Source organism: Sitophilus oryzae, unplaced genomic scaffold (assembly GCF_002938485.1).
Source record: "Sitophilus oryzae breed Bouriz unplaced genomic scaffold, Soryzae_2.0 scaffold_1274_pilon_pilon, whole genome shotgun sequence".
NCBI lineage: Eukaryota > Metazoa > Arthropoda > Insecta > Coleoptera > Curculionidae > Sitophilus > Sitophilus oryzae.
The window spans coordinates 3,763,297-3,785,271 of record NW_022145920.1 but is presented as its reverse complement, the minus strand read 5'-3'; the positions used below and the strand labels follow the sequence as shown (position 1 = coordinate 3,785,271).

Genomic DNA, 21,975 nt, shown 5'->3' with positions numbered 1-21,975 from the left:
GCCAAATGGATCCTGCGTTTGATCTCCGTATGTTGGCTTGCCCAGCTTGATTTTATGACCTAAATATATATAATGGTCTACGTTTTCAATAATAACGTTGTCTACGGTAATGTTATGGATATTGTTGCTCATTATCTTGGTCTTCTTCAAGTTCATTTTAAGGCCAATTTTCTGGGATTGGTCATTTAGCTCATTTAGCATGGTGTTCAGTTCTTGAATGTCGGTGCTCAGCAAGACAATATCATCTGCGAACCTCAGATGGCTAAGGTGTACCCCATCGATGTTTAGACCTCTATTTTCCCATTCTAATTTCTTGAAGACATTTTCCAGTGCCAGTGTAAATAACTTGGGAGAGATGGTATCTCCTTGTCAATTCTCGCGTCCTCCATTGCAGCTAGAAATGACCAGGTTTCGATGATTGATAATATACAAGACCACAAATATTAAAATAATATTGATTATTAAAACACACTTCCGTATATTAACAGTATTTTTATGTATTGGCAACATTAATAGTAAATAATAAATCGCTTAAATTCTGCCAAAATCTTAGGGTAGGACCCGCCTACCTTGCCTACCCTGACGAGCCGCCACTGGACCCTATACGTTGTGAAAATATTTCAGTGGATAAGTAAAATCAAATTTAATAAAGAAAGTGCAAACATCGGTTTATTTCAATAAACAATCCGTATCAATATTCTTATACATCAATAGAATATATAAACTATAAAATCAAATGATTAATATCCTTGTAAATCACATTGTAACCAATAGCTTTACATCATAATTTGTAATTTCGGTAATTGGTAAATCAACTTACTTGAAAGAAAATTAGAACAAATATGCTAACAAAACAAATATAAGTAAAAACAACTTCTAATGAAACATTCTTATTTAGATGGAAATTGCGGATTCAAACAAAAAACTTTTAATAGTCCAGTGCCCACTCATTTTCTGTTAAAAATGCGTCAACAACTTCTTTCATGGCAAAATTTGGTATTAACTGATCCTGTGTAAGTTTAACTCTAGTAACAGGATCAAAATGACCTACACGCTAAAATGTAAAAATATTAATATAATAAAACTTATTTACATCAAGTATTTTTACTTGTAAGTGCTCTTCTAAATCTTTTTTATCGTAAGTAATACCACTAGGTGTTATAACTGGCTCCTGTAGAATTTCAAAACTTATTTTGCCACATAGATAATCAGGAACTTCTCTTTTCTAAAAAAAAAACTTTAGTTTTATATTAAACGGCCTATACACTACTAGCGAAGTAAGTCAAAATATAGTGTAGTCGAGTGTGGAGATAAGCCAAGGTATACACACAACCAAACTTATATGGAATCACTCTTTATTTCTGACTAAATTTCTTGCAAGGACAAACATTGGTACACAACTTTAAGATAAGGCTTTTTGTTGTAAATAAACATGATAATAAAAAATAAACGACTGCTGCGATTTTGTTTTCTTTTGAATTTTGTGTTCAGTATTAAATCATGATTGTCCGGAAATTTTCATTCGACCCAAAAAAATTGGCGCCGGGAGGCACGTATAGCCGCCCATACTAAAATATGTTAATATCTCGAAAACTGCGACTTTGACTGATTTTGATGTTTGTTTTAATTACAAATTTTGTTGCAAATATTATTCCTAATCTTAATTTGAAAACCGCGTTTCGCTAGCTACTGTAATTTTGGAGTTACGATTTTTTAAAATTTTTAACCCCCTCCCGTACCCCCTTACCAGCCCTCCATCCCCACCAAAAACTAATGGCCAAATTCTCGGGTGCCACAGTATTTTTGTGCCAAATTTGGTTAAAATCGGTTCAGCGGTTTTTGAGTTATCGTGTTACAGACGGACAGACAGACAGACACCATGAAAATATTTTGTATTTAGGTCATTTATGACCCAAATAACTCATTTTGAGTGAAATTAAAAAAACTTTTTTTTTGCCGATCTTAATAGCCTACTATACCTATTGGTATGGTCGGCTAAAAATTAAAAAAAATGTCATATTGGATTAACAGATGTATAGAGGGGAAGAATTATTGCTCTCATTGAAGAAGGAATGCCCCAAAGAGACGTTGCAGAGATACTAGACGTTACCCAAGGTGTTGTATCTAAAACATGCAAGGTACTTGGAAAAAAGAACACACAAGAACAGGCCCAGACAAAGTCGCCAAACAGTCACAACTGAACAACAAGACCGCCTTGTGTGCCCAATTGCTAGAAGAAATCCCAATGTTTCTCATCCAGAGCTACAAAGACAACTTCTGACAGCTACAGATGTGAACGTTTCAGTTGAAACCATAAGAAAAAGGCTTCGTGCTCGAGGGTTTTACAGCAGGAGAGAGTTACGGATCTCACAGTTATCTCGGCAAAATAAAATTGACCGGCTAAATTGATGCCTTCAACATCAAAACGGGACAACTGAGAATTGGTAAAATGTTCTTTTTTCGAATGCGATCAGAATTGGCCTAAGATCAGATGACCATCGAATTCGGGTTCTCAGAGCTCCAGAAAGACGAGCGAGACCCCAGGCTGCTGAGATATAAAGAAGGAACTGTAATGTTTTAGGGAGGTATTATGCTGGGAGCAAAAACTCCATTGTTACCACTTCAACAAACTTTAACGGGTCGGAGGTATGTTGATTTAGTGCTAGAATTAATCGTTAGTCTTTCGAGAGCTGCAATTGGGGATAATTTTAACTTCATGCACGATAATGCACCTCCCTATACCAGCAGAGTGCCAGAGAATGTCTTGAAAAGGAAGGAGTCATAGTTTTAGACTGGCCTGCATGTTCACCAGATCTGTACCCTATCAAACACTTAAATTGTGGGACCAGCTCAAAAGAAGGGTTAGAGCTCGTCGAGATGATCCTCTTATTGATGCAGCATTAGCAGCATGGGAAAACATACCTCAAAACAAATATACACAACATAAATAAAACAAAATATTTTATTAATAATAACACTTAGGTACTGAATTTTATATCTCAAAAGTTGATTAATTAACTTGAATCTTATTTTTTTTAAACCAGTACCTTTTGACATTATCTTTCTGCAGTACTAAAATCATTTATTTACCTATGATGTCGTCACTTCCCCTAGGAGATGCAAGACCTTGTCGTTGGTGGGGAAGCTCCTTGTCAGGTGCTGGCAGAATCTCCTCTAGCACTTTGGCTCAGTCCAAGAAGCATCTCACTCATTGTCTTGTCTCTGGCTGTAGTGGCCAGGGAATTGCACCAAGACATTTAAACCAGGCACCTTCTACTGTCTGTGGGCATGTCTCGCGGGTAGAGGGTGTGGGGGGGTCTTGGCTTAACCGCCTGGACCACGAAACTCGTAATAACACGAACAATGCAATACGTTGATAATTCAATAAGAAGCATGCCAGCGCGGATAGAAGCTTGCATAAGGGCTAGAGGTGGCAACAAGAATTATTAAAATTATCAATTTTCTTTTTGGTTTTGCTGGTTTCAGAAACCCAAAAATCCATCGTGTTTATTTTGGAACTGATTAATTTTTTTAATTGCTATGTATAAGGATTATTTTTCATTAAAAGCCATTGGTAAGGACTGAGTTTTATTCATAAACACAACATTTTCTTACGTTATCAAAAATAATAGATGATTCTATATAAGTTTGGTTGTGAGTGTAGTCGAGGTAAAGTCAGAGTGTGGGGAGAGTCGAATGTGGGTTCACTCAGTCCAGTTAGGTAGCAGTCCAGCCTCAGCATGAGATTATAAACACTTCCTTGCGCTGCCACTGCTCATGCTGGCACCCAGCATGGACAGTGGCGTTCCCTCTAATTACTGTTTTTCGTTGAAAAGTGAAGGATGAATGTGTATACTGGCGTCGATGCTACACCAGTATTTTTGTGTAGGAAAGCGGGCAGCGGCAGAAGCAGCCGCAATCTTGAGATGCCACTGCTCATGCTGTTGCCATTGCCCGGCACTCGCTCAATTGTAGTTTTTTTCGCGTGAAGGTCAAAGGACTCACAGCGTGAACATCATTACTGCAGTTGAAGTGAAGACGAATTGCTGAGTCTCAACACACACTCGTCGAAGTATTTTGTAAAAGTGGAAAATGTATTTGTTATAATTCTGATATGTTGATTAATATCGAACCGCAGTCGACTGTTACTCACGAGATATCGGACTTCATTCGGCTTCTAACCGGCGTGAATGACAGTGGGTATCGATAGATTTTACACTTTTGCCCAGGAACAAGAGCACGAAAAAGTTTCCAGACGTTTAGTGATGAGCAAATGAGCAAATGAGCAAATGAGCAAAAAACCAGGCTTACAAGTCTCGCATTTTTTTAAGTTTTTTTCTATTGACACTTTCTACATAAATATTCTATTAATAAGAGCACGGGACGGTTTATAGGCGCAGAGGCTGTGCAGTCCAGTTTCAAAACACACACACGCAGAATTATTATTAATAAAACTTTAATGAAGTCGGGAAAACACTATTTTCGTAAATTAAAACAAAAGTTTTGAACAAATAAGTCATTTTTTAACATGTTTATTTATATGGATCATAAAATACCAGCACCTTATCTAATACAGCAAAATTAGGTATGTTTCGATAAAAGAGTTTTTATATCAATATGGCTCAAAGGCTCTCATGATATCCAGAGACTGGCGGGAAATAGATGGGGCTGCGCCCCTAACATTTTGCGCTGGATGTATACCATGATAGTGTTGCGGACCCGTGTGAACTCGGCCTTAGGCCTGGCCACTCGCCTATAACTCATACGCCCAGCGACGCCGACGTTCTAGAACGAATAAGAATTATCGAGAAAAATCTGGATTGTCTGTTGCTCTCATATATAAGCAGACGCCTAAGGCCTGAGGAAGACAGAGAAAAACAACCGGTCGACGCGTACAGTTACAATCGCCGCGCTAATTCAAAATAAATTCCTGTTAGATAAATTGTAAATAAGTTATAAATAGTTCTTTAAGTTTTTTTAATCGTTATTGTTTGTTAGTGTTAAATAAATTGTGTTTAAATAAATTGTGTGACTTTCTATCCACACGGAACCGACGAAAAACGTAACAATTGGTGTCAAGTGTGGCGTGTGTGATAGACTAGAAGAATAAAGACTAACAATGGCTCTGAAAAAATTGTTGAAAGACTTGAAAGTGTCAGAACTGAAATGCATATTGGAAGAGAGAAAGTGCGAGACAGATGGAAAAAAGGATTTTGCAAGCTAGACTGAGAGACGTTTTGGTGGAGGAAGGTGAGGATCCTGATACATTTTACTTCGAGCTGGAAGGTGACCTTGACTCGTCATTGAAAAATTGCAAGAAACTTTAAGTGATAAAATTATAGAAAATTCCCAGGATTTGCAAGAAAGTTTAAACGATAAAATTAATATTTTAGAAAATAAGATTGCAGAAAATTCTAAAAACATACATGCCAGCTTTAATAATAAAATACTTAATTTAGAAGTTTATACAAGATAATAGAAAATTCCAGGGAATTAGAAGAAAAGATTATAGAGAATTCTACGGACAAGATAATACAAATTGAGGACGATGTAAATAGAAAGATAGAAATTTTGAAAGAACAAATAATAAAGACAAATTCACCAAAATGTCAAGAAACACCGGATGACCCGAAACTAGTCGAAAATAAGTATACCTCAAAGTCAGTTATGAAGCCTCCACAATTTGACGGAAAACCCGCATGGGCCAACTACTTCTGCCAATTTGAAGCCGCTGCGAGAGCGAACGGCTGGACAATCGCTAAAAAAGCTACCGCTTTGACTATCGCACTGCGGGGAGATGCGACTGACGTCCTGCAGACCCTCTCACCATCGGAACAGGGAGATTATCAGCAATTGGTACGACATTTAGAAATGAGGTACGGCCAGGCTCATTTAGAGAGCATGTCTACAATTCCTAGCTCAAAAATCGCATTCAGAAATCAAACGAGTCTCTGCAGGAATTTGAAGCCGACGTAGCCTGCCTCGTTCGCCTTGCGTACCCTGCTACGCCCGAGAATGTTATGGAGCGGTTGGCAGTACAGGCATTCTCCGACGGCTTACGTGACAACGAGACAAGACAAGCACTTCTCCTAGCCCACCCAACGCATTTGGTGGATGCTTTAGCACGTGCCCTAGAATTCGAGGCCGCGAGACAAAGTTCGCGGTCTTTAGGAAGTCAATTCTTTCCGACGAATCCGTGGAAGGGATTGTTCGGAAAGTAATGGACCAGTACATAGGCAAGAAGGGACCGATTCGTTATCTGTGGATTCGTTGTTGGAACTGCGGGCAGGTAGGACACGTGCGAAGCCGTTGAAAGGAGAAGAATGAAGAACCGGCTTCGTCGAGGTCGGAAAACTACTAAGGGTCGAAATGAAGGGCACACGTCGACCTGTACCCAACATGCCCCAACGAAAACGGCTCAAGTCGCCTCGCTACAACACAAATTCAACAGCATTTTTGTGGTGGTTTTGTTGATGGAGAGTTCCGGACCATGCTGTTGGATACAGGTGCGACGAAAACTATCATCAGACCGGACATTCTTAAAACATCGAAGAAGGTTAAAACAACACAATGGCAACTACGTACTGCTACAGGGGGCTCCGCTGCTGTCCATGGAGAAGTAAACCTTAATTTTCTAATTGGGAGCACCAGTTTTGAACATCCAGTATTAGTAGCAGATATCGAAGATGAACTTATTCTCGGAATGGACATCACGACCACTAGAGGTTTTGAACTAAACTTCAAACAGGGAATTTTGAAAATAAATGAAGAAGCAGTTCTACATCGAAAATGTGAGGAGACGCTTCGTGTGGTAGTAGCAGAAGATGTTTCGATCCCTGAGCGCTGTGAGATATTTGTGGATGGTTGCCTGGAAGGTAAAATGAATAATGGGAGGATTATTCTGTTGGAGCCAAGGAACCATGACAGCGAAATAGGACGAGGGGTCGCTGTAGGAAAAGCCCTGCTACGAGCGAAGAAGACTGTACCGGTGAGAGTAATAAACACTAATTATTATTCGGTGTCCTTGAAGAAGGGAACCCTGTGAGGGTACTGTTGTTCGACCTCCTCAATTATTCGAAGCATGGAAACCTCCAAAGTTTCGGCTTCGAAAATGCCGGACAAAATGGTGAAGGCGCTAGTAAATGTTAACGGATTATTCTTCCCAGGATAGTAGAAAATTGAAAAACCTAATAATCAAGTGTCAGGATGTGTTTGATAAAGGAGAAGCAGGACATAGAGGTCGTACCAATTTAGTACAACATAAAATTGACACCGGAGATGCACGACCAATCTAACAAAATCCGAGAAGACTTCCGCTCGCCAAACGTGAAGAAGCTGACAAAATCCTTCGAGAAATGAAAGAAGAGGGTGTCATCCAACCATCTAATAGCCGTGGACATCGCCGGTAGTACTAGTAAAGAAGAAAGACGGTACCACCAGGTTCTGTGTTGATTATCGGCAGCTCAATAATGTTACCAAGAAGGATAGTTATCCCCTGCCGAGGATAGACGATACTCTAGACACGTTGGCGGGATCGACAATATTCTCTACCTTGGATCTGAAGACTGGATATTGGCAAGTCGACATGGCGCCTAAAGACAGGGAGAAGACAGCGTTCTCGGTGGGCTCCGGACTGTGGCAATTTACCGTCATGCCTTTTGGATTGTGCAACGCGCCAGCTACCTTAGAAAGACTAATGGAGTCTGTGTTAAAGGGACTATCCTGGACCACCTGTTTAGTGTACCTGGATGACATTATAGTGATGGGGAAATCCTTCGACGATCATCTGAAGAATTTGGAAGAAGTTTTCAAGCGACTTGCGAGCTCTGGTTTGAAACTTAGCCCCAAGAAATGTCATCTGTGTCAAGAAAAGGTACACTACTTGGGCCATGTAGTCTCCTCCCAAGGAGTTGCGGTAGATCCACAGAAGACCAAGACAGTGGAAGAGTGACCGATACCCAAAGACAAACATGAACTCAGAAGCTTTTTGGGGCTATGCACATATTATCGCCGTTATGTACAGGGTTTCACCACCATCGCAAAACCATTGACCAGACTTACCGAAGGCGAGAGGCGTTTCTCTTGGGACTCAGATTCTGACGAGGCATTCCGAAGATAGAAGAAAGCCCTGACTAGTGCGCCTGTACTTAGCTATCCTCTTGGCAACGGAAACTTTATATTAGATACCGACGCTAGCAATGTTGGATTAGGCGCTGTTCTGTCTCAAATCCACGATGGCCAAGAAAAAGTAATTGGTTATTTTAGTAAGACCTTGTCAAAGCCGGAAAGGAACTACTGCGTGACCAGACGAGAATTACTAGCCGTAGTTAAAGCAGTGGAACACTTCTACAAGTATCTCTATGGAAGAAAGTTCTTGTTAAGAACAGACCATGCTGCTTTAAAATGGCTGTTGCAGTTTAAGAATCCTGAAGGGCAGGTAGCTAGATGGATCGAACGACTACAAGAATTTGACTTCGACACAGAACATCGAGCTGGAGCAATCCATCGAAATGCCGACGCACTTTCCAGAAGACCTTGCGCTAAGGACTGTAAACATTGTTCCCGAGCAGAAGAGAAAGAAGCGAAACTCATAAGAACAACTGTGGTTAACGATACTTGGCAACCCGAAGATCTTGCAAACGACCAAATCAGTGACCCAGAATTAGGTTTAGTGATTAACTCGAAAAACGCGGACCAAAGACCAACGTGGGAGGAAGTTTGCAGATATTCGCCGAACGTGAAGTCGTACTGGGCCCAGTGGAATTCCTTGGTAATAGATGACAGATTACTCCGCCGTGTGATTGAGAGACCAGAGGGACAAGAAGAGAGAAGGCAGATCGTCATTCCAAAGAATAGGGTCCCGGAAGTCTTGGAGGAAGTTCACAATGGAACCAGCGGTGGACATCTTGGTGTTACCAAGACACTTGGCAAGCTGCGAGAACGGTTCTATTGGGTGAACTGCAAAGAAGACGTCAGGGCTTGGTGCAAGAAATGTGACGTTTGCGCTGCTATCAATGGTCCACAAAAGCGCGGTAAAGCTCCAATGCGCCAGTACAATGTAGGCAGTCCCTTCAAACGAATAGCGATCGACGTGGCTGGTCCTTTCCCGGAGACAAACGATGACAACAAATACATTGTGGTAGTAATGGATTACTTCAGCAAATGGGTCGAGGTCTACGCGTTGCCAAATCAAGAAGCGTCCACCATTGCCGATGCCCTTGTTGAAGAATGGATCTGCAGGTTTGGAGCTTCCCATGGAGCTTCATTCAGATCAAGGAAGAAACTTCGAGTCCAATCTGTTCCGAGGCGTCTGTGAAGTCCTTAACATCCGCAAGACCAGGACGACTGCTCTGCACCCACAATCCGATGGGATGGTTGAACGCATGAACAGAACCATCAACCGTTATTTGGGCAAAGTAGTCTCTGACCACCAAAGAGACTGGGACAAATTTCTTCACCTGTTCCTGTTGGCCTACCGTTCATCCGTCCAAGAATCTACAGAGCAAACTCCAGCCAGCATCGTTATGGGACGGGAAGTGCGCCTACCTTGTGATCTGAAGTTCGGTTGCCGACCGGGAGAAGATGTCGCTGGAGAAGATTATGTCCACACACTACGTCAAAGGATGGACGACATCCATCAGCGAGTCCGCCTGAATATTCAAAGCGCTAGTGACCGAATGAAGGAACACTACGACATTCAAGCTGAGCATGGAGGATACCAACCAGGGAAGTTGGTGTGGCTATACAACCCGCAGAGACGTTGTGGGTTATCTCCGAAGCTACAATCCTCGTGGGAAGGGCCATACGAAGTCATGGATAGAATTAATGACGTCGTATACCGTATCAGGAAATTGCCAAAAGGAAAACCAAGGATCGTCCATTTCAATCGTTTGAGCCCCTACCAAGGCGAAATAGAAGATCGTGCTGGGACCGTGAGAACCTGCAGCTTTGATCCCCCTGATTCGGAGATGTCCTTTGGCAATTTCATGGCCCGATACAACAGCAGTGAGAAGGCTCGCTATGGTGTAACCAAAGAAGAACAACGAGACCTCTTTTCCGTGCCTCCTGATTATTCGCTCGCTCACTGTGTGGCCCGAGGAATATGGAATGGTCCCCGAGTAAACCGACTTATCTCAATCTATGAAAGACCCTGATTGAACTGAGAGAAGCACTGCTAAACAATAACATTACACGATTAGCCATTCCGAAGCTGGCGTGTGGACTCGATGGTTTGAGTTGGCGTACGATCCGGAACATGATTGAAGTCTTGTTTAGATTTACGGGAATCGAGATCCTCGTTTGCTGCTATAACCCAAAGCTGAGATCCGGCGAGAAAACTGTAGACTGTTTTTCTACCAGACTTCTCAATGCACCAGGGGCCAGCTTTGCAAATACCTTCATTCACCGTGTACATCTCGGGACGAGCATGTACCTAAGAAGGGGGCAGTGTTGCGGACCCGTACCGTGTGAACTCGGCCTTATGCTTGGCCACTTGGCTATGACTCATACGCCCACAGACGTTCGAAGAACGCCGCTAAGAATTTTCGAGATATGTCTGGACTGTCTGTTGATCTCATATATAAGCAGACGCCTGAGGCCTGAGGAAGACAGAGAAAAACAACCGGTCGACGCGTACAGTTACAATCGCCGCGCCGCGCTAATTCAAAATAAATTTCTGTTAGATAAATAGTTAGATAAATTGTAAATAAGTCATAAATAGTTCTTTAAGTTTTTTTAATCGATATTGTTTGTTAATTAGTGTTAAATAAATTATGTTTAAATAAATTGTGACTTTCTATCTACACGGAACCGACAAAAAACGTAACAATAGTAAGACCCGTGATTACTTATAGAGCAGTTGCTTGGTATAAAAACTAGAGCAACGTACAGCAAGGCAAAACCTGTGCAAAGTACAGAGACTGGCATGCATCTGCATCACATGTGCCGTGAGAACATGCCCAACAGCATACCGACGACAATGATTAGAATGGTCATTGACGGAAACAGTACTGGGAAATTTTTCAGATCAGGGGCTTGGAACATCATCAAAAAGAAAATTCCACGTCTCCACCTCCCAGTATGCATGACATACCAATAATCTACAACTTTGAGAAACACCTCACTGTAGTATTGAATAATAAAAAGGATTGGAAGGGAGAAATGTTTTCTCAGCATTTAAAAGACCATACCATAACGTGGTATACTGATGCTTCCAAAGCGTGGGGCCGAAAACTAAATACTCCGAATCAATTGGCACCTACCCCAGCATCCTTCAGGCAGAAATCTACGCTATCGAAAGATGCGTACAATTTATCTTAGATTGGAACTATCGAAAACAGGAAATAGCCATCTTATCCGATAGTCAAGCAACACTAAACGCGATAAACTCAGTAACCATCAATTCGAAGTTGGTCAAAGAATGCCTAGAGAAGCTGAATAAATTAGGTAAAGAAAATAAAGTCCTCCTACTCTGGGTGTCCGCTCACCAAAGGAATAGATAGTTAAGAATAAATAGCAAAGAAAAGCAAATGATCTAGCTAGAAAAGGAGCGACACTCCACTATCTGGAGCAAAACCGTTCTGCTTTTCCAAGCGGGAGACCAACTACAGGCGGAACTGAGAACCTGAAAGACTCCATCCGTAACCTGGAATGGGAGTCCTCAACGGCCTAACACACTCGAAAGGTTCATCAGAACTTACGACCGAGAAAAATTCCTTGATTTAACTAAAAACAATCTTCGGATTATCACGGGGTTTCTAACAGAACACTGTCTCCTCAACGAACGCCTCAATAGGCTGAAGCTGAGGAACAACGGCGAATGCAGATTCTGTGGAAAAAATGGGGAAACACCAAGAACACCTTATCAGTGACTGCGCCGATAAGTTCGTGCCATGAACTTTGGTACAACTGATGTCTAGGATGGAGAGCTGGCCTCAGTGGAGCCGTCGCAGATGCTGGCTTTTGTTAAAAAAGTAAATATTTCAGTTAACGCCTCCTTTTTGCTGCCAGGGCTAACCTGGACGGGGCCTACTTTGTTTACGCGGAATCCGAACCGCGGTCCTCGGCCATATCATGGTCAATGGCCTACCGACTTAGGAAGTGTCAAAATCAATTCTTACTAACGAGATATCCGATCTCATCCGGCCTCAAACCGGCGGGAATCAGCAGTGTATGTCAATAGATTTTACACTTTTCCCTTGGACAACAGCACGATACAGAGTTTCGAACCGGTCACCCGTCCATCCACCAGTATCGTCTTACATCGTTTAACTTCGGTGTTCTAATGGGAACCGGTGTTTCAACGTAGCTAGGCTGTTGCTTGGCTTTTGTTAAAGCCCAAGACTGTATGATGAGTTATAACTCGTTATAACTCAAGAAAGGGGAACACACGATAGATCTGTAAGGTCTCGGTGATTAACTCCCCTTCTAAACATTCTACATTCTACATATCCATATGGCTTAATGTTGGATGCTATCATACTAAATCATATATTCGCTGGCAATAGTTATGAAGAAACCTTTTATTATTATTTCTTATTTAATAAATTAATTATATGGGAAAGAATAAGTGAGGCGTCAAGTTGCAAAACCCGTCTTATTCCAAACGTTGTTTCGAGATAATAAGCAAAAACTGCTTTAGCAAACGTTTGAACCGTTAATTTACAAAAAACATGTCCATTGAGTGGAATCATTGTTTTGTATTTCATTCTTTCAGAAATAAAAATTAATATTTAACTTTTAAACAGAAAAAGCACAAAAATAATTCGGATAAGGCGGGTTTTGTTGCAGTATGATGCATATTGCGGGTTTTGATACAACATGATAAAAAAAGGCGTCAGCGATGGCTATGAAATGAAGAACGCTGTCATTTTATATGTAAATTTATATGGGAAATGTCATCAATCGTCATTTTCGGACGCCGTTTTTTTCGATCGTACGATATTTGCATCCTAACTTGATTTATTAAAATTTAGTAAGGATTTGAAAATACGTCAGTAGTAATATTATACCTGTGTAAAAAGCTTATGAAAAAATGCGGAATTTGTAACAATAATGACAATAGAAAGCAAATATAATTGGATAAGACGAATTTTTCTGCAGTAACGTAATTTGTAGTGAATTTTATATAGGAATAAGTGACTTTTAGTGCAGTTTGGGATTATGTTTATGTAGATTTCAGGGTCCACTATTAATGTCATTAGGCCATTTTTTTTAAAATTATTTTCGGCGGGGTTTGCAACTTGACGCCTCAAGTAAATAAAAATTTCGTAATTTTTTTAAAATCTGTTTTTTTATATTTTATTATCTATCAAAAAAGAGACGTAAATAAAAAACGCGAAAAAATGCAAGACCGCAAGCGTCTTGCATTCCATATATCTATCCATATAGTCACATCGTCTAACGTCGGTGATCTATCGAGAAACGGTGTTAACGTGTCTTTTTTGCTACTACTACTTCGTTTACGCGGAATCCGAACTGCGGTCTTCGCGTATATTGACCTACCGACATGGTGAGTGTCTAAATCTACTCTTACTAAATACAGTATGTCTGTCCGTTCTGTAGCTACGGGGTATCCGTGAGAGGGGAAACGATATTCTCTCGATGTTTTTAGTAAAAAATTAGACGACGCGTCCCATCAATAAAAATTCGACAAATTTGCAAGTAGCCAATAAAATGAGTGGGCGGAGCGATTTGCGGTGACGTTACTCGTCAAGTCGACGTATAAAATATATTGCTGTTTATTTAAATGTTTTTTGTCCGCATTCCTTTCAGAGACACAGATCCAGCAGACGTACTGTATCCGATCTCATCTGGCCTCTAACCTAAATCAGTAGTGCGTCTCAATAGTCCCCCATACACCAGAAGATTTGGCTCGCGGATTTGGCCTGCGGATGAAATCTTTGTGTTTGTGGGCCAGAGCAAGTCTGTGGCAGGCCAAGCCTTTGGCGGACCAAGTCTGTCACAGGCCAAGTCCGCGAAAACTGTAGAAATAGATCTAAAAAACAAATGAAGGATAAAGTCGGCGGACTTATAACGCTCTTTCTTTCCACAGTTTTTATACTGATAAACATTTATCTATTGTAATCACAAAACATTTTCCGATGCACATCATCAATTATATCGACAAATTTGTTGTATAATTTAAGATACCGAGCAGCTCTTTCTTTTACTTTATACAGCAAATGATTCTAACAAATATTTTATTTAGAGCTGCAAAAATTAGTTTAAACCAGAATTATCGCTTTAACCAGAAGTTCGGCAATGTTGTCCTTTATTATTTGACAATTATCCTAGTGAGACGACACTAAAACTCACGAAAACCTCGGAAGCATTCGGATCCTACACGAAGAGTTCGGTTTTGTTCGGCGAGAAGCGCTTTGCGGGAATTTTGAACATTATGTGGCTATATTTAAAAACTGATCTGCATTCATAATAAATATATTAGGAATGCAGATATAATATGAAGCAAAAGAGCTTGTAGTCTTTTCTTGAGCTGTTGATTTTTTTAAAACTATTTTGAACGAGAACGTGACAATAAAGGTTCTTTATTACCCTTGACTGCAGTTAGAAAAGTAAGCTTGATTGATAAGCACATGATACCACTTTCAAAGTTAATTTTATTAAATTCTGTGATTATTAGTTTGTACATTAATAGCACCCTCTTACTTGTTATTACAACTTCTGGCGTTGTAAGATGTACATCAATAAATAAATAACCCATAATAACGCTTATAATAATCTTCATAATGGACTAGTTTTTGCCAATATGTAATAAGTAAAATAAGCTATAAAACAAATAAATCAATTAATTACTCAAATATATGTTATTAAATTAAAAATAAAGCGTAACTCTTTAAAAAATGATATATTATGTTGTTTGTCAATTTTAAATTAAGATTCATCTCATAAATCCATCACAATCTGGCAGCGCTGTCGCCATCGCTTGTCACTCAAAGTTGATCACGTGCATCGGAAATTGTTTTGCGATTACCATATATACAAAACTGCTATAAAAAGTCGAACTTTCCTCCCAAAGGAGAATATTTAATTGGGCAAAATCTAATCGGCAGGCCAAGTCCACAAACCAAAATACAACAGTTTTGGTACATAAAGGACCAAACCCGTAGGCCGGGTCCGCAGGTGGGATCTCCTGGTGTATGGGGGACTAATAGGTTTTACACATGGTACAAAGAAAAAAGGCATGATCGATAGCGGCTCCAATTTCGTTAAGTTTGCGCATACCACCTGTGACGTCATACGCCATACAAAAAAATATCCATATTGTTCAATTGCCACTAATAAAAAAAGACCTAAAATAGGGAAGATTTAGGACATAACCCCAAAAGTTATGTTTTGACATCGAGTTTGACATTTGAAAAATTATTTTCACATTTTGATACAATCAAATTTCACAGATGACACAATCTGTTTGACAATTTGAAATTGGCGCGCAGAGCTTGCCGACCAACAGTGCCTTTTATCACCTGTGACGTAGTGACCAACCTGCGCAATATCATACCTTGTATTCTTTGTATCATGGGTTTTACACTCTTGCCATGGAACAACAGCTCCTCTCCTCTATTAATAACTATTGTAAAAATCAAAATGTACAGAAACATTAAACGCTTAAATACCCATTCCTGGTTATTTCCCCTTATTATGGTTTTTTGAATTTGTATTTACTAAAATTAATAAAACAAAAAAGGCCACAATAAAATAACAGAAATATAAAGAAATTATTTTCTCAGTGTATTTAAAAATTTCTTCAAATAAAATTCACTAACACATTTTTTCAATCTCGTGACTCATAAAAGTAATTGTGACAGATACAAAACATTTTATTTTAAGTTTATGGATTGTGACTTAATTGTGAGAAGATATGAATTCAAGGTCGACAAATTTGAGATATTATTCTGTGATTTTTAAGGATTTTAGTATATTGTATTCTAATGAAGTTCATAAAAATTTCTGCACTTATTCCTGGGAGACCCTGTATATTGTGTTAATTAATATTATACAAGAATAAAAGGGACTTCATTTTCTTTTAATAATGACAGTCAATGTATTTTATTGTTAATTATTAAATCATTATTGTAATGAACTTCATTAGTGTTCCGATTGTTAAATTAAATAAGTTAAATATTTAATTGCCATATTGTAAGAGAGTTTTGATCGGTTTTGGTCGCTAAGTTTTAATGCGAGAAAACAAACAGTCCGCGCCGATCGCCCTACTCTGCTAGTGCATGCTAAGTGGAGGGAGCGCCAGTCGAGTACCTTGGCTGCAGCAGTTCAAAACGACAGTTTGTGGCTAGTGGATGACACTCATAAAATAATTAACTAGAAAGAAGTGTCAACTCTGTGTTAAATCGTGGGAAACACGATACGCCACCGAAAGCCTTCGTTGTCGTCTGGAGAACTAATTTTCCAATTGACAGGTTGACATGATAAGGACATGATGGCTTAATTTTCATTTCCGTTTCCGGTTATTCAATGGCGGGCCCTCTTTCAGTTCAAACGTATTTTGTATTTTTCTTTTCATAAATAAAACCAAAAATAATTTATTCACATATATTTATTTGAAATATGGAACAACGTGACTAAATAAATATAAGAATATAGAGGATTGTATTGTTTCAATACCAATTAGTTAATTATATGTACTTTTAACGTAAATTAGTTAAGGTATAAGCATGACTTACAGTAATTTGTAAATAAACACACGGGTAACACACGTATTCGCAGACTTCAAGGACAGAAAACGGACACAGGGACATGAAAACGGGAGCCTTATACAAAAACCTGGGTATACCAAAACCTGAAAACAGAAAAACACATTTTTTTATACTAAAATTAACAATGTAAAAATATCAATATTAAATTTATTTAATATTGATATCTTAGGTATAAAATATAAATATACTGTTTAAAAAAGCGTCCATTATTCCCAAAGAGACCTGGCTTATAAATCAAAAAGAAGCAAAAAGAGACTTTTAGTCGGATAACATAATCAGATTATCAGTCCGATTTATTGCATTATTGACAATAAATCGCACATACTGGAGATAACTAATGTTGGCTATAGTTAAAAATGATCTTACCTTGCTGTAAATTGTTTCCATTTTCAAAAAAATCGCCGATCAAAGAGATTATAACACCATTTTCTTGCATCTAAAAAATGTAAAAACTGTTTATTTACTACCTATTTTTCATATACATGGGACATACCTATTACTGCAGAAACGTCATTTTCTCCAGGATTCTTCATGTAATACATATTTTATATACTTTATTACCTTTATAATTATAAATTTCAGCCGAAATATTAAATTGAACTTTCAAAACGGAATGAATTAAAATGGCGTCGAATATTTTCGAATTTGTTCTAGAACAAATCTGAAGTTGTCTCTGAAACTGAAATCTGTCAATTCTAAACTGTGAAGTTAGACAATAGTTAGACAAAAACAATGCTGTCCTTGTCTAGGCGGCCATACTTGTCGTGAGGAGAATGACAGGAATGACACTAATGACTGTTTCTAATTTTCCTATTTCACTGTCACCCCCTTGGATGACACTTCTTATGGGAGAACTGGCAATGGTTGAAAACTTGACTACAAGCGATTTTCTAGGAATCTTCCTTACCGATAAATTATTGACAAGAGTGACAGATAAAACCTTGACGTTCTTTCAGTATTCCAGTTCATCTCTTTTTCTTTCTAAAGTGTGCGTTGAAAGGAGACAAAAACAACTTTTGGTGACCCATAATCTGTTATTCGAACACCCCTTTTCTCCTTGTCGGGTCGTTGACGTTGACTTGTCGCCATTTTATTTCTTTTGTTTACACGCTGCAGTTTGCTTTGCAAATTTAATACATAAATTATTTAGGCAAATATAGGTTTTTGATAAAACTCCTCGGACTAACGTGTAGGTAAAAGTCTTGATAAATAATTTTTTTCATCTTAACATGCTCATTGTTATTCTCCTGATTTAGGTGACAGGAAAAGATCATCAAATCAAATTGAATTTTATATTTTTTCATCCCAGCACCGATAGTAAAATATATATTTTATGGATACCTTCCTAAATATCAACGAGATGAGCCATCGGAAGAAAGGGACCATAGTACAAAATAGAAAGGTGATCTTTTTTCTTTCCACTTAGGATATTGAAATTATTATATACTGTAGTCGTGTTCGGCATTATGCTCTGAGAAATATAGATAAACAAAGAACAACAGATATAAAGCATCCCAGAGGAAAAGAGAGGCAATACCTGTACTCTCTCTAGCTGCTATTTGTGAAAGTTACGGTAAAGTATTGTTGTAAATGTCATCTTTTTGATCGACTTGAAAATTTCGAGCAAAAAGATGACACTTTCAACAATACCCTGACAGATATCAGAGACGATACAGGTTTTTTCTTCTCTTTTCCCCTGGAATACTTTTAATTTATTATTCTTTGTTTATCTAGATTTCTCAGAGCACTATGAACGAACTCAGCTTGTATGTTTGAAATAATCGTCCACTTGGCTTAAAAATGATGATCGATGACATTTCCCATATAATTTTACTTTCAAAATTATGCTTCATTTCTAAGCCATCTATGACGACGTTTTTTTCAGTTTTGTTATAATTAATTTTGTCTCTTGATCTACTTGTAACATTATTCTTTTAATTTTATTAATTTATTGTGGTGAAATTAATTTCTGTTGTATATTTGATATTGATATTAAACATATTTTTAAAAAATGATGTATTTTTATGTGTTTTTATATATTATATGTCATAATTAAAATTAAATGAAGAATTGAATTTTTTTATTTTTTTGAAATTCCCGCCATGCGTGACAATCTAGTCCGTAGTTCCTACAAGCGATATTGGGGGCGCTAGTAGCAGTAGACTTGTCAACAGTGTCAAATTTAAACGTCAATTTCACTTTCCAATATTTACAATTTTTTCTTGAAAGTGAACTGTGAGTTCGAGCCCGGAGTGCCCCGCCGAGTAACCAGCTACCAGCCGCCGATCGCCGCCGTACTTTGCAAGGTAAGCACCAACCGCCGAAGTGATCGAGGGTAGGTCGTATTCTTTTTATTGTTATTAGCGTTTACTCTACTGCCTAAGCGCGTTACAGGGATAAGGGAGACAGCGACACTTATATTCGTTCAGATAGGCCAAACGGTGTCCTCTTCGGGGGTTGTGGGCTATTTGACCGAATCGCGCGAACGCAAAGAGATAGCAAAACTTATATTCGCTCAGATAGGCTAAACGGTGTCCTCTTCGGAGGTTGTGGGCTATTTGACCGGATCGCGCGAACGCGAGGAACGATTTCTTTTGTTTTTGTTAAAGTGACAGAGTGAGGCAGCTAACGGTTAAGGTAGTACAGTAAACACACGGGTAGCGAATATTTATGTTGCTTGAACAGGATCTCGCCCAACTCGCGAGGCTGGTTCTGTCGCGCCCGCTTTTCTCTAGGTGTGTCGTCCGGACGGCACCCTGCAACAGTGACGCTGGACGGGATCTCGCCGAAATCCCAAGGCTGTCCTGACCGGGCGGTGTGTCCGTGCTGCGCTAATGTGAACGGTGTACCACTCGCCGAGGCGTAGCTAACTTCGACGCGGATCCGGTACCCGCGTCCGTGCCCAACGGACGGCGCGTCGCTAACTTCGACGCCGATCCAGGACTCGCGTCTGTGTGCCACGGGACGCTGTTAACTTCGAGATCGATCCGGGACTCGCACCCATGTCCAACGGGATGCTTTTAACTCCGACGCCGAACCGGGGTCCGTGTTTCGCTGTTAAAAGGACGCCGCTCCGATAAATACGTTGCTGTGACCATCGGGACGCCTGTAACGACGTCGCCGCCGTTTAGAGAGTCGCGTCGCTGTAGAGTGTGTTGCTCCGGTACCTACGTGTCTGTGTCCAATGGGACGCCGCTAAATCCGACGCCGATCTGGAACTCGCGTCGTCGTGTCTAACAGGATGCTGTTAATATCGTCGCCGATCCGGGAACCGCGTCTCTGTGTATAACGGAACGTCACTTCGGGAACGCGTCTTGTGTTCGAGTGATAGAGTCAGTCAGAGAGTTGCGTATTGGGAATAATCAATCAGAACTGTAGAGGTACACGGTTGTTATTGTAAATTTTGCTTTACGAGGTTCTAAACATTCATTTTATTTTACTATTGTTACAATTCGAGAACGTAAACTTTCTTTGATTACTTTCGTACATAATTAATTTGTTAAATAAAAACCTAGTGTTACGTTATAGTTAATTGTGTGTTTTATTTTCTTTTCATCTCATCACTCCCTGGTATCTCCACTGTATAAAAGCTACCCGTACTGGCACTAGTGGTCTCTCAAACACTATAAACTTTGAGAGTGGCGCCCGAGTACTAAACCAAGGCAACTCGGCGTCTGTAAGCGTTCTCAAAAAGGAAGAGAACCTCACAGTATTGACTAAGAGTGGGTCCCATGGGACCCTCTACTGCAGCCGCGAGGGCCTATAAAATATAGTATATTACTTACCCTACGTCTTTCGTCTACTTTTTGGAATAAGGAATTTAACTCATTAACATAGGTATCCTAAAAACAACACACAAACAAACTAAAATTATGTAACATAATATTTTCAAATAATTTAATATCGTACACATTTTTCCTCAGTTTCTAATATTTTCTTATTTCTAGTATCATTGTCAATTTCCTCCTTTTTTATCCTGTTAATTTGTTGTTCTTTGTCATCTCTTAGTAATCTGCAAAATAATGTAAACTATTTTAGATAGTGTTTTCATAATACATGAAAACAGAAGTATAAAATAAAACCTAATTATACATTTCTATAAGCTTTACCTATTTAGATATGTATGTAATTCAATTTCTTGTAAAATACGTTTTTCTTCTTGAGAAGAAAAACGCTTTTTTCTAGCGGTTCTTAATTGGGATGCAATATCATCTCCAAAATTTAGTTTTTGCTCCTTTGCTAAATCTAAGGCTAAAAAATTAAAATATAATTGCATAATGAATATTTCAAGAGTTAATTTTATACAAACCTCTTTGTAAATGTTTTATTGATTCATCAAGACTGCCAATTTCGAGCAAAGCTTGGCCTAGAAAAAAATGTCCCTTAACTAAACTCTGATCCATGTCTAATGCTCTTCGACAATCTAAAAACACTAATGTTGAATATAACTCGGAATATCAAATCAGATAGGCACCGTATGATCGAATAAAAACGGCGTCAGCGATGGCTATGAAATGAAGATCGCTGTCATTTTATATGTAAATTTATATAGGAAATGTCATCGATCGTCATTTCCAAGCCAACTGGACGCCGTTTTTATTCGATCATACGGTATTATATAGTATAGAAATTTAAATATCCCATACCAGTACAGGCCTGCTCCCATTTTAATAGTTTTAAGTAACACAGTGCTCTATTTGTGAAATACTGAGCAACATCTGGGTTTTTAATCTAGAATAAACGAATACTTATAATAAAAATATTCATTTAACATTGTAATAGCTTACAATTGCTTTAGTGTAGCAATTAATAGCATCTTCGTATTTTCTCAAATTATACAGACGATTTCCTTGCTCTTTAAATTCCTTATCAGAATAATTTACAGTAGTATACATATGTTTACTCATTCTCATTAAAACTTAAGTAAAAACTTATTTTTATAATTAAAGGTTCTTTTCAAAATAAAAATATTTGTATAAAGTTTTATAAATTTTCTTATAACTTTTAAAAAACGATATTTTTGTTTGACACATATAAAAATAACAGAATGAAGATAGCAAAAGAGTAAAATGTAAATTTTAAGTTGTCTCCTTTTGGCTGCCAGGGCTAATCTGGACGTAAGGCCTACATTGTTTACGCGGAATCCGAACCGCGATCTATATGACGAGTGTCTATTGTCTATACTGTCTAATTAAACTATTGTCCCAAAGACAATAATCTCCCTGAAATCTCCCCATCTCTC

At 38.9% G+C, this 21,975-nt stretch overlaps 1 protein-coding gene across 1 annotated transcript; it reads right to left on the bottom strand.

The window, feature by feature from the left end:
- Positions 1-647: 647 nt before the first annotated feature.
- LOC115874381 (E3 ubiquitin-protein ligase CHIP) lies at positions 648-21,777 on the bottom strand. Its single transcript, XM_030889528.1, has 8 exons — positions 21,521-21,777; positions 21,380-21,464; positions 21,043-21,156; positions 20,843-20,984; positions 20,643-20,745; positions 20,519-20,575; positions 1,109-1,225; positions 648-1,054 (listed from the first exon to the last, which is right to left on the bottom strand). The coding sequence occupies exons 1-8, from the start codon at positions 21,644-21,646 to the stop codon at positions 929-931; spliced, it is 870 nt and encodes a 289-aa protein (XP_030745388.1). The 5' UTR covers positions 21,647-21,777; the 3' UTR covers positions 648-928.
- Between the last annotated feature and the right edge of the window lie 198 nt (positions 21,778-21,975).

Coding starts and splice junctions, on each gene's coding strand:
- LOC115874381 (XM_030889528.1), bottom strand. CDS start 21,646: ATGAGAATGAGTAAACATATGTATACTACTGTAAATTATTCTGATAAG. Junction 20,746..20,842: donor TTACATACATATCTAAATAG/GTAAAGCTTATA, acceptor ATTATTTTGCAG/ATTACTAAGAGATGACAAAG. Junction 1,226..20,518: donor AAGTAGACGAAAGACGTAGG/GTAAGTAATATA, acceptor TTTTTTTTTTAG/AAAAGAGAAGTTCCTGATTA.